Source organism: Arachis duranensis, chromosome 4 (assembly GCF_000817695.3).
Source record: "Arachis duranensis cultivar V14167 chromosome 4, aradu.V14167.gnm2.J7QH, whole genome shotgun sequence".
NCBI lineage: Eukaryota > Viridiplantae > Streptophyta > Magnoliopsida > Fabales > Fabaceae > Arachis > Arachis duranensis.
The window spans coordinates 89409025-89422076 of record NC_029775.3 but is presented as its reverse complement, the minus strand read 5'-3'; the positions used below and the strand labels follow the sequence as shown (position 1 = coordinate 89422076).

Here is a 13052-nt window from a genome sequence, read left to right as displayed (position 1 = left end):
CTGATTGGAGAGAGGTAGTGAGGGAAGTTAATGATCATCATGAGCGCGGTTATTAACCAGGAGGTTTCCAAGAATTTGAAAAAGTGGTTTCCTTAAATCAAGGGATTAGTTGAAAGGGAAGATTTGATTTGACACTATGGCTCTTTCAACTAGATTTGATAATACCACAAAAAGATTTTTTTATTTTCAACAAAATGGGAAGCTAACAAAATGGTCATGAAGGGGTCAAAGAGATTTTGTGGGACCCATGAAAAATAACTTCTGCGCAGCCTCCCCCTTGATCACAGCCTCTCCAACATGCTTTTATTTTTATCTCGTCCATTTTTACGAGACAAAACTGAGTAGAATCAAAATTTCACAAATTTTCAACAGAAACAAGATCAATCATTCCCAAGCTTTTTCTTAATGAACATAATCTGTCTTCACAGAGAGGTTTTGTAAAAATGTCAGCAAGTTGATCTTTAGATTTTACAAATTGAATATCAATAGTACTCTTTTGCACATGTTCTCTAATAAAATGATATTTGATCTCAATGCGCTTTGTTCTTGAGTGCAAAACAGGATTTTTGGAAATATTTATAGCACTCATGTTATCACAAAATAATGGTATATTATTGATCTTTAATTTGTAATCTTTCAACTGCGTTTTTAACCAAATTAATTGTGAACAACAAGCATATGCGGATATATATTCAGCTCCAACTGTGGATAAAGCTACTGTGGCTTATTTTTTGCTTTACCACATGTTGAGTGAGCTTCCAAGGAAGCAACACATGCCGGAGGTGCTCCTTCTATCCACTCTATCTCCTGCATAATCTGCATCACAAAATCCTACTGCACAAAAGTCATCAGATTTTGGATACCACAAGCCATAATCGCTTGTTCCCTTAATGTATCTAATGATGCGCTTAACAGCCGAAAGATGGATTCTTTTGGGTGAGATTGAAATCTTGAACATACACCCACACTTTGAACAATATCCGGTCTAGAGGATGTAAGAGATATTAGTGAACCAATCATTCCTCTATACCGTGTTTTATCTACATCTTTCTCATCATCATCTTTTTCAAGTTTAATGTTTGGATGCATTGGTGTTCCCATTGGTTTATAGTTTTCTAGGCCAAACTTTTTGATAAGCTCTTTTGCATACTTTCCTTGGCAAATAAAAGTACCACTAGGAGTTTGTTTAATTTGGAGGCCAAGAAAGAAGGTTAGCTCTCCCATTAAACTCATCTCAAACTCACTAGTCATGAGTTTTCCAAACTCTTCACACAAGGACTCATTGGCCGATCCAAACACAATATCATCCACATAAACTTGAACTAGAAAAATATCATCATTAGATGCTTTAATGAATAAATTGTGTCCGTGGTACCCCTTTGAAATTGATTTTCCAATAAGAAGGCACTAAGCCTTTCATACCAAGCTCTTGGAGCTTGTCTAAGACCATAAAGAGCCTTAGTTAGTTTGAAAATATGATTTGAAAAATATTTATGTTCAAAACCGGGGGGTTGTGCTACATACACTTCTCTATCAATAAAGCCATTAAGAAAAGCACATTTAACATCCATTTGAAACATTTTGAAACCTTTATGGGTAGCATAGGCAAGAAGCAATCTAATTGCTTCCATTCTAGCTACCGGAGCAAAAGACTCATCAAAATCTATACCCTCTTCTTGATCGTAACCTTGGGACACTAATCTAGCCTTGTTACGAATAACTTATCTATCCTCACCAAGTTTATTTTTAAACACCCACTTAGTACACGTAACTTTCTTACCATCCGGATGAGGTACTAGTGTCCAAACCTCATTCTTGTCGAATTGAGCAAGCTCCTCTTGCATGGCTTTCCCCCATGATGGATCTTCAAGAGCTTGTTTGACATTGTTGGGCTCTATTTGTGACAAGAGTGCAAAGTTGCTTGGTTCGGATTGTCTTTTGGTTGAAGATCTTGTTGTCACTCTTTGGGAGGGATCACCAATGATGAAGTCATGAGGATAACCCCTCATAGACTTCTATTCTCTAGGCTTCCTTTGTGGTGTTGAGCTTTGATGAGTTTCTGTTGATTTCACTGTTCAGTTTCTCATGCTTGTTCAGTAGACAAAATGGAAATGTCTCCTCCAATCTGACGAGACAAATCTGGACTGGCAGATTCTTCAATATGGGCAGACTTGGAATTTTCTTTACTTATTCTAGCTTCTTCACAATCTGAATCATTATCTATCACAGTATTGGAAATTAAGTTAGAATCACAAAAAGTGACATGTATGGATTCCTCTATGGTTCTATGTTCTTTGAGATAAATCCTATAGGCCTTGCTAGTGGTAGAGTATCCAACAAATATTCCTTCATAAGATTTTGGATCAAACTTACCAAGATTTTCTTTGTTGTTAAGCACAAAACATTTGCATCCAAAAACATGAAAGTACTTAAGATTTGGAGGGGTTCCTTTCCATAGCTCATATGGAGTTCTTTTCAATCATTTTCTAATTATTGTCCTATTCAAAATATAGCATGCCGTATTTACGGCTTCAGCCCATAAAAATTTAGGAACCTCATTCTCATATAACATAGCCCTAGTCATTTCTTGAAGGCTTCTATTCCTTCTTTCAACAACCCCATTTTGTTGAGGCGTTCTAGGGCATGAAAAATTATGAGTAATCCCAAAGTCATCACAGAATTTTTCAAAGTCTTGGTTTTCAAATTCTTTTCTTTGATCACTTCTCAAATGAGACACTTTTAAATCTTTTTCATTTTGAATTTTTTTGCAAAGGGTTAAGAAAGCATGGAAAGCATCATTTTTATGAGCAAGAAAAAGTACCCAACCAAGTCTAGAGTAATCATCTACCACTACCAAACCATAGTATTTACCTCCTAGACTTTGTGTTCTTATTGGACCAAAAAGATCAATGTGTAACATCTCTAATGGCCTCTTGGTTGAAATTCCATCTTTTGGTTTAAAAGAGGATTTAACTTGTTTGCCTAATTGACAAGCATCACAAGTAAGATCCTTATCGAATTTGATTTTAGGAATTCCTCTAACCAGATTTTTCTTCACTAGCTTAGAAATTTGGTACATGCTAGCATGACCCAACTTTCTATGCCATAGCCATTTTTCAGATTCAAGAGATGTAAAATATGTTACATTTTGTTCTTTCAAGTCCTCAAGAGTTAATCCATACACATTGTTGCATCTCTTTGCTTCAAAAAGAATATCCCCCAGTTTTTTCACAAACAACCAAGCACACAAATTTTCTAAAGATTACTTGACGGCCACTATCTTTCGTTTTCCATCATCACCGAAAGTGACAAGTCCTTCATCATATTCATCAAGCTTTATGAAGAAGGTTGTCTTTCCGGTCATATGCCTAGAGCATCCGCTGTCCATGTACCACATATTCTCCTTCCTCTTGGATGCTAGGCACACCTACAAAATAAGCTCAAGTGACCTTAGATATCCAAATTTTCTTGGATCCTTTCACGTTAAACCATCTCCTATGTTCTAAATCATTGTAATAAAAAATAACTTTGTAAACTTTATCACCAATCATTCTTTCACCAAAGAAACACTGAACAGGAAAATGACCGCTTCGGTTACATAACCTACAAAATCTTGGAGTTGTTATTTTGTTAAAGTAGGTGGGATCTTGAAACCTTGTGTCATTAGAGGAAGAAGCTCTATCTTTAAAAGAAGGTTTCTTATCAGATTTGTAAAACCCCAAACCAGCTTTATCAAAGAGTGGTTTTTGACTAGCCAATATTTGATTTAGATTTTCAAAACTTTGAGTAAATTTGGCTAAGTCATTTTCAAGACTTTTAACCTTTTTCAGCAACTCTTCATTTTCCTTAAAATAGTTTACATAAGCAACTACCGAATGATCACTTTCACAACTTCTAAGTTGAGCTTTCAACTGTTTATTTTCTTCCATAAGATCACAAGCAGTTTTGGCCTCTCTTAGCTTTTCTTTGAGAAAATTATTTTCAGCTTTAAGAATGTCAATTTGTTGTTCAAGATCTTGATTATCAAGCAAAAAATATCTTATTTTTTCAGAAAGATGGTCTATCATGAGATGAAGGTCTTCAGTGTCAGAGTTTTGAAAGAATACCTGATCTACATGATTTGCCATCAGACAAGGCTGTGACTTGGTCTCAGATTCTTCATCACTGTCTGAGTCATTTTCCAAGTCTTCCCATGATGCCATTAGACCCTTCTTCGTCCCTCCTTTTTTCTTCTCCTCTTTCTTCAACTTGGGACAATCAGATTTGAAATGCCCCATTTCCTTGCAGTTGTAACAAGTTACTTTGCTAAGATCTTTCTTCATTTTCCTTGAGCTGCTGCCTTTGCCTTTGAACTTCACCATTTTCCTGAATTTTTTGGCAAACAACACAAATTTATTTTCAGATGAGTTATCACTGGATTCATCATCCAGGGGGTTAGTTACAGAAGAAAAAGCAATTCCTTTCCTTTTTGACTCTTTTTTCAAATAAGTGTTTTCAAAAGCAAGAAGGTTTCCTCTCAAATCATCAAGTGTCATGGAATCAAGGTTACTGCTCTCATAAATAATTAAAGCTTTTGTTTCCCACTCTTTAGTGAGACATCTCAGCACTCTTCTCACAAGCACAGAATCGGAATGTGTTATTCCCATAGCATCCAAGCCAACAATGATGGTGTTGAACCGTTCGAACAGTTCATCAATGGATTCTCCTTCCTTCATTGTAAACATTTCATACTCCCTGTTTAACATGTCTATCCGAGTCTTCTTTACAATGGTGTTTCCTTCATGAGTGATTTGTAATTTATCCCAGATTTCCTTTGCCGTTGTGCATCGTGATACCCGTCAGTACTCCTCGAAGCTGATAGCACAGTTGAGTAGGTTTACAGCTTTGGCATTTAGCTCTACTTTCTTTCTATCTTCTTCGGTCTAGCTTGCTTCCGGTTTAAGAGTGACTACTCCTTCAGCACTTGTGTTGGATGGAAATTGAGGACCTTCTAGGATGATCCTCCAAAGTCTGTAGTCTACTGCTTGCACAAAGATCTTCATTCTTTCTTTCCAATAGGTATAGTTTTTTCCATTGAAAAAAGAAGGTCTGTTGCTTGACTGTCCTTCTGTGAGATTGTAGGACACCAGATTTGAGCCACTGTTTTCTGCCATATGGATCTTTTCTCCAAGCTGCAAAGCTTGATCTTTTTGAGACCAAGCTCTAATACCAATTGATGGTTTCAGTGGCTAAGAGAAGGGGGGTTGAATCTTAGCCCCCTTTTTACTTGATTACACTTTCTGGTCTTTGAGGAGACTTTTCTGTTTTTGTCTCGTCCTTAGCCACGAGACTTTTATTTTTGTCTCGTCCCTTGGCACGAGATATTTTTGGTTTTTTCTCCTGGATAGTAGAAACAGAAATGGAGTAGGAGAGAAAGAGAATTACACCCAGATATATCCTGGTTCAGCTGCTAAGTACAATGCAGCCTACATCCAGTCTCCATCACAATAATGATGGAATTTCACTATACTCAACCTGATTACAAGCTGTAAAGTGCTAACCCAACTTACAAGGGGATTCCCACAGAATCATGAAACACAACATAGACGTACAAAGGAACTCTAAGGACATCTATGGCTTTTCTTTTAATTTTGCACTCTCTGCCTTTTTCCGCTCTATGGCTTTTTCATACAAACCTCACTTGTTTGTCTTTTTTCCATGAGACTCAAGACATGACAAAATTAAACAGAAAAATATTAAACAAAATACATTGAAGGAAAAGAAAATCTGTAAGCTTAGGTAGCTATGAGATTTCTGTGCCTTGCACTCTCAAACTTTTTCCCCTTGAATCAAATCGTGACTGTTCACCCTTTTATAGAGAAAATAAGCCTTCACAGTTGAAACAAAACCAAGCTTAACTTCTTTTCCTTCAAAACAGAACCGGTTCGGCCACAGAGAGAAGAGGAACTCATGCAAAAACCAACATGCAAATACCTCTAGTTCTTCTTTGGTTATCACTCTTCATCAATCAGAGCGCTCCATCCTTTGCTTGCTCTCCAAGATAGATTTCTGACCCTTGATGCTTCATAATGATGATGGCTTCATCTGCTCCAATCTCTGCCTCTTCCATCACTTTGCCACTCTAGCTACTTCCTGTGGTGGTTGAGCAGAATCAAAGACAAGCCATGCCTCCAAGAATCTCTTCCTTGCTGGCCGAATCTTCTTCTTTCTTTTTGAGTATGAAGAGCTCGAGATTACCTCACCAAATCTTACTATTTTTGGTGAAAATCTCAGCCACAGCACACTTTTATTTTGTTATGTTTTCTTGCCATCATTGTGATGGTCTTGAGACGTGCTTCATCTTCTTTTCGGTGAGTAGGTGTAGCTTCCATGGCTTCCTGGACAATGACCAAAACAGAGAAGGAAAGAGATGAGAAAGAATAAATAACTTGGAAGGAAAGCAATTAAATGAGTTAATCAAAATAATTGAAAAAGTTACTTTTACTTCCCTTAGAGTGGCGTGCAGCTTAAACACATCAATCATGTCACTCATATTCTCTCTCTCATTTATGTTTTCAATGCTACCAAATTAAAATTTGAACTCCATCCATAATGAGAAATGGAATCCGTTGGAGAGCATAAGGCAAATGGTAACATTTGCTTTCCTGATGGATTTTTGGATCAAGCAAGTTTTGGTCTTGTACCAAGACTTTTAATTTGGGCTTGTATCACAATTGTTGGCCCAATTAACAACACATTGTTTTAGCTACTATGATCATTTTAACATCAAGACTGAAAGTTTATGAGTATATTGGGCTTACACCATAATTTCATTTTCGGCCCAATATTAACGCCTGCATAGCAAAATTATTAATCAACACATGTTATATGAGAATCATAATTAATAATTTTGCAATCAATCATTTCAATAATGTTTGTTCATCATCAAAATAAATCTGAGTTTTCCAAACTCATCAGTGTCAAATTTAATTGTGGGATATTGAACCCGCTTAAAATCTTTTTAGGATTGAAATATGACGTTTGAAAATTTTTGTAATTGAAATAAAACGTTTAAAATATTATGGACTAAGTTAGAATTTGACCCAAATGTGGGAGACCAAAATAATATTTTATCTTTTTAAATAAGAAAAAATAAAAAAATGGAGAAAAAGAAAAGTAGAAAGAAAAAAGACAAAATAAAAGAATAAAACGTGAAGAAAAAATAACGTATAAAAGAAAGTAAAAAATGATGAGAAAGAAGAGAGAGAGAGTAATGAGGAAATAAAGAATAAAAGAAAAAAATATTATTTAAAAATAACTAGTTTAAATAAAATTTTAAAATTGAAAGTTAAAAAATTTTTAAAAAATAATTATGTTAGGTGTACGTCAAAATTAACTATTAAAATTAGTCATTATTATATGAGCACAGTAAGGGATATGGTTGTGACGTCACGAGAGATTAGAATTTGAGAGTTTTGGTTGGGGTGACTGGAGAGTGGGACGGGTATTAGTGTTATGGAGAAAAAAAAAACATTTTTAAAATTAGGATTAAGATTTTTAAAATATATGTATGTGTGTGTATAAATAATATTTTTATTTAAAAAATATTTTAGTATACATGCCAAATTAATAACAGATTGTTGATACCAAAAATCAAACATGGAAAAGATAACGGATTCAATATGAAAATATGAAATAAAACTAAAACCAGTGCTAAGGTACTATAATACGTTAGTTAGATCACATTGATTCATGCAGATTCATGTATCATATCTGTCCAAATTCATAGCATAACAAATCAACAAAGTACTCCTGTATGGTAATCAGTGCTTAGATGCTATAAAAATTAAATCACATTGATTCATGCAAGTACAGGTCTAATGTGTCCAAATTCATAGAATAACGAATCTGCAAAGTACTCATGTATGGTATGTTTTTTCCCTGTTCTGTTTCTGTATTCTGAAATTTGACTCGGATGTTTTCCTGTCTCGTAGTCTCTCTCTGTCAACTGCATGACCATGACCACTTCATACACATTTTTTCAATTATTCATTTTCAATAACATAATAAAACCAAAAAAAGCCACCTCACATGTCACTTTCGGAGTTCACCTCTCTCATTACTCTTTCCATCTCTCTTGTCCCTCCTTTACCCTTAATAGCTTCCTTGACCCTTCAACCTTTCATGCTTCCAGTAATTTTTTACCTTTTTCAATCTTCTTGAAACCATATATGGATTCACACGTTCCTTCTCTCATAAACCATCTAGTGTTTGGTTTGGTGACTTTCCTGAGAGTAAAAAGCCTTATTATTGTTATTATATATTCTGAACTAAGATTCAAGGTAGAATTTTGGGGTTATAACAGTTGTTTCAAACCATGCTGTGAATAACCCATGATTTTTTAGTTTCCAACTTGGTTCTTGGTTTTCCAATTTAATAAAATTCAGAGTATCTTGTTTCTAACACCATTGTGGTTGGTGTGTGCTATGAATTTGGCCATAAGGCATATAACCATGATTAAAAATTGCTTTGGTGCTTTGAATTGGTGTAGAGGGAGAGATGATAGTGATACTGCTGAGAAGCCACAGGAACAAGGTAACAAGAACAAGTTTATTGGATTTGAATTTCCATTATTGATCAATTCTTTTGTGTTAATGTGAGGTAGTTGACTTTGTCATATCATGGTTTACACTCTTAAAATTGTAAACCTTTTTTGGGATAAATTACCCTATTTCTCAAATCCTAGTAGCCAGAACCTGGATACAACATTATGTAAAAATTCTTGCAGGTTTTTATGGGGATTGGAACTGGAATAGGGGAGAGAATGCTGCTAATAATTTGATTAGATTCTATAGAATGACGCATATGAAAGCTTTTGTTTGTTGGTGTTATTGAGTATTGTGTTTGCTATTTAGTGCTCAGACTTTAGAGTTGAAACTAACCCTTAGTTTCAATTTTCAGACTTTAGACTTTAGAGTTGCTATTTTGATTTGGACATTATCTTCTGAAAATTGCATGCTTGACTTGGTCTAGAATGTTCCCAATTAAGAAATTTGTGTTCTGACTTCTGAGATTAATTTGTGCAAGCTTTATGTGTTTGTGATCAACAGTCATTGCAACCAAACAATTTACCTATAACTCGTTGCGATCGGCAACCAGAGATTTTCACCCTTCAAGCAAACTTGGTGGAGGAGGTTATGGAGTTGTCCACAAGGTGATACAGATGACCCCATCACTTCATTTTAAATTGTAGTTTTCCTAAAGCTTACCACCTTAGATGGAGTTTCTGAAGATTGTTCAATCCATCATGACATTTTTCCCTTTTCCTTTTGAGTAAATTATTGTGCTGCTTTGATAATATTTGCAGGGAGTTTTAAGAGATGGTACTCCAGTCGCTATCAAGTCTCTTTCTGTTGAGTCTAAACAAGGAACCCGTGAATTTATGACTGAAATTGATATGATATCGAATATACGGCATCCAAATCTTGTCGGACTAGTTGGCTGCTGTGTCGAGGGTAGTCATCGAATATTGGTGTATGAATTTCTGGAGAACAATAGCCTTGCAAGTTCTTTGCTTGGTAAATATTATAACAACTTGAATGTTTATTTATCCGTGAATCTTTCCTGAGTTGGAACTGAACCTTTAGATTTTTAAACACGGCTGTCCGCATAATCTATTAGGACTTCTAATTCTTCCTAATGTACAACCCCTCTGCTTGATTAAGATTCAGTTTCCATGTCTGAATTTCTCTTGAAAATTGAACAAACCGTGTATTAAATAACTCGGGCCGTATTTGGTAAGTGTATTAAGACAAAAATTGCAGAGGCATTAAGATAGATATATAAGGCAGAAAAGTTGTATTATTTCCATGTTCCTCACTGTCCTAGACTCCCAGTTTTTTATGCTTTGGAGTTGAGGTTTGGATATGCAATGTGCTATTGTTTTAACACTCAGGTGAACTGGATAATGCTAATGCAGATATAATTTTTTTTTTCAGGTTCTAAAAGTAAATATGTTGCTCTGGATTGGCCGAAGAGGGCTGCTATTTGCCGCGGTACAGCTTCTGGTTTGGTGTTCCTCCATGATGAGGCTCAGCCAAACATTGTTCACAGAGATATCAAGGCCAGCAACATCCTTCTGGACGAGAACTTCAGCCCGAAAATTGGAGATTTTGGTCTTGCGAAACTTTTTCCTGATAATGTCACCCATGTTAGCACTCGAGTTGCAGGAACGGTGTAAGTGCAGATGCATTGTGTGTATTAATAGTACTGTTTACTCAGTTTATAAATACTGAATTTATTAAACTTCAATGTTGAAACTTTACTAAAGAATATCATGTCATATTTATTATTTATTAATCAATAGAAGTACTAATGGGATTTAATGTGTGAGAAAATGTAAACTAAGAAAAATAAAATATATAAAAAAAGACTTTTTAAACTGAAACAGATCTTTTATGTACCAGAAGATAAATTAGAAGTAACTCTGCATGATCTTGTGTTTCTTTGGTTAAATCTGCTTGTTATGATTTGAACACTAAAGACTTTAGATCCTCCAATGATATTTCATAGGTATAGATACATCCTCAGTTCTTTGTATGGATTTGGTTTAACCAAGTTCATTTCTTTTGAATGTCCACCAGGGGATACCTGGCACCGGAATATGCACTTCTAGGACAGCTTACAAAGAAAGCAGATGTATATAGTTTTGGGGTTCTCATGCTTGAAATAATCAGTGGTAAAAGTAGCAGCAAAGCTGCATTTGGAGACAATCTCCTGGTTCTGGTGGAGTGGGTATGTTTCTGGTTTATTGAGTATTAGCTATATTGATTTGATACATGCTGGGATATTGTTTTGATATCTATTGTGATTGTAAATTTGGAATTTGAAGCTTGTCATACATGATGACTGCTTTTAGTGTATGATTCGATTCGTGCATTGCATATTTGCATATTTTTGCCAATGTGACAATATGTGAATAAGAATTGGTTTGGTAAAGCACAAACACCTTGTTTTGTGTTTGGTTAATCAGCAAAACCATGTGTTTATACTCGTTACGAGAGCTTTCGAAAGTATCTACAAATGAGCTTTTTAAAATTAAAAAGTCTAATATAGTCTCGTATATTAAAATATCCAAATTCACTTTTATATTTATGTCTATTGTGTACTTTTTAAATTTTAAAAGTTATTTTATCAAACACAATTGTTGTTACTTATGCATATTGAAAATTATTTTTAGTTTGATTTACCAAAAATAGATACTACAACTTTTAGAAAGTTATCTTTTAAAAGCCAGCTTTGATAAGTTATTTTCAAAAAATAAAAACTTTACGAAATCAAATCTAAGTATCTGTGTAAAATATTTGTATATGGACAGTGCTTACAAATTAAATACTTAAAATGTTGCCATATCTTTGTTTCAACTGAACAGGCATGTGTTTGTGCAGGCTTGGAAGCTCAAGGAGGAAAATAGGCTTCTGGACATGGTCGATCCGGAACTAGCCGAATTCGATGAGATGGAGGTTTTCCGGTTCATTAAGGTTGCTCTATTTTGCACTCAGGCTGCCGCTCAGAATCGGCCTAACATGAAGCAAGTGATGGAAATGCTCTCAAAGGAAGTTCATATTAACGAGAAGGCGTTGACTGAGCCTGGAATATACAGATGGCATAGCTCTGGTAAGATGGGTGGTTCTTTGAATGAGACACCATCTTCTCAACTATTCAAGAACAAAAAAACCGGAATGCCGCATGAAAACTCAACCAACTTTAGCAGTAACGACGTCGTGACAGAGATGCTCCCCAGATAATTGTTACATAGATTGAATATGATAGGTAATATATGCTGATATGGATGCTATATGTTCATATTTCTGGTATCTTTGATGGCTATGATATTTTGAATTTCGGTTTTCTAATTTCTATTTTCTAGTATAAGGTGCACCTCAAAGATTAGAGAAAAGCACAAATAGGTTTTTAAACTTTTGATCAGTAGACATTTAAGTTCTGGAGGATTTGAAAATATATTTAAATTTCTGAGTTTTTTAAAATTTGGACATATCGATCTCTCAATCGAAAAATCAAACGTGACTGTCATTGTACTGATCTAGTTGATACAGATGCACACATGAGAGAGTTTTTAAAATTGGACAAATTAGATTCACGATATATCCAAATTTTAAAGAGGTCAAGACTTAAATGTACTTTTAAATCTTTAGAAACTTAAATGTCTATGAACTAAAAAGTTAAAGATTGATTTGTCCTTTTTTCTAAAGATTAAAGGGCGGTATTTGGATCATTGATGGGAAAATTAACAGCTTTAAATTTTTTTCAGTACAAACAAAGCACATACATGGTAAATTATGATAATCTATGCCATTGATTCTTTTTTAAATGATGTAATTTCTTCTTTGGAGGAATAACAGATGTTAGTATAAACGAGCGCACAAATATGATTTATTGCAAGAAACTATAACGTTGAATATAGTTTATGCTACCGAGCAGAAATGGCCTAGTTTGTAGAATAATGAAGTTTTTTAGGGCTGTATTTGTTTCTGAGACAAAGCATTGAACAAGACATAAAAGACAAAAATATCAAATTTTGTGTTTTTGTATCTTGTTTGATGATAAATTATAATAAATTATGAACATCTAATTTATTTTTATTTTTTTTCATTCAAAAAATTTGAGATGAAAAATATAATAATAAAATATTTAATTATAAAAAATTAATAAGATTATTGACAGAAAAAATAAAAAATATAGTGTCTCTTGTTAATGTCTCTGTATCCTTTCTGACAAGATGGATACAAAATACACTAATTCAGTGTCTCTGGACATATTGTCTCTCTATATCTCCTTTGACAAACACAATTTTATGTCTCTGTATTCTTGTTTTAGTCTCCTAAACAAATACAACCTAGGTGTTTGCAGGGGAAATTCCTGAAATGTGTATTTTAAATATGCATAACTTGTAAGTGTTCAAGTGAAATTGCATTTCATGCATGTTAGTTTCAAGATATTGAGTTTTGATAAAATTAAATATAATTTAACATATTTATTAATGTATTATATAA

General features: G+C 34.4%; 1 protein-coding gene across 1 annotated transcript; it reads left to right on the top strand.

The window, feature by feature from the left end:
• The first annotated feature begins 8086 nt into the window (after window positions 1-8086).
• On the top strand, window positions 8087-11894 carry LOC107484873 (putative serine/threonine-protein kinase). The gene is made up of 6 exons (XM_016105419.3): window positions 8087-8574; window positions 9090-9193; window positions 9347-9557; window positions 9978-10215; window positions 10623-10773; window positions 11427-11894. The coding sequence occupies exons 1-6, from the start codon at window positions 8466-8468 to the stop codon at window positions 11784-11786; spliced, it is 1173 nt and encodes a 390-aa protein (XP_015960905.1). The 5' UTR covers window positions 8087-8465; the 3' UTR covers window positions 11787-11894.
• The last annotated feature ends 1158 nt before the right edge of the window (window positions 11895-13052 follow it).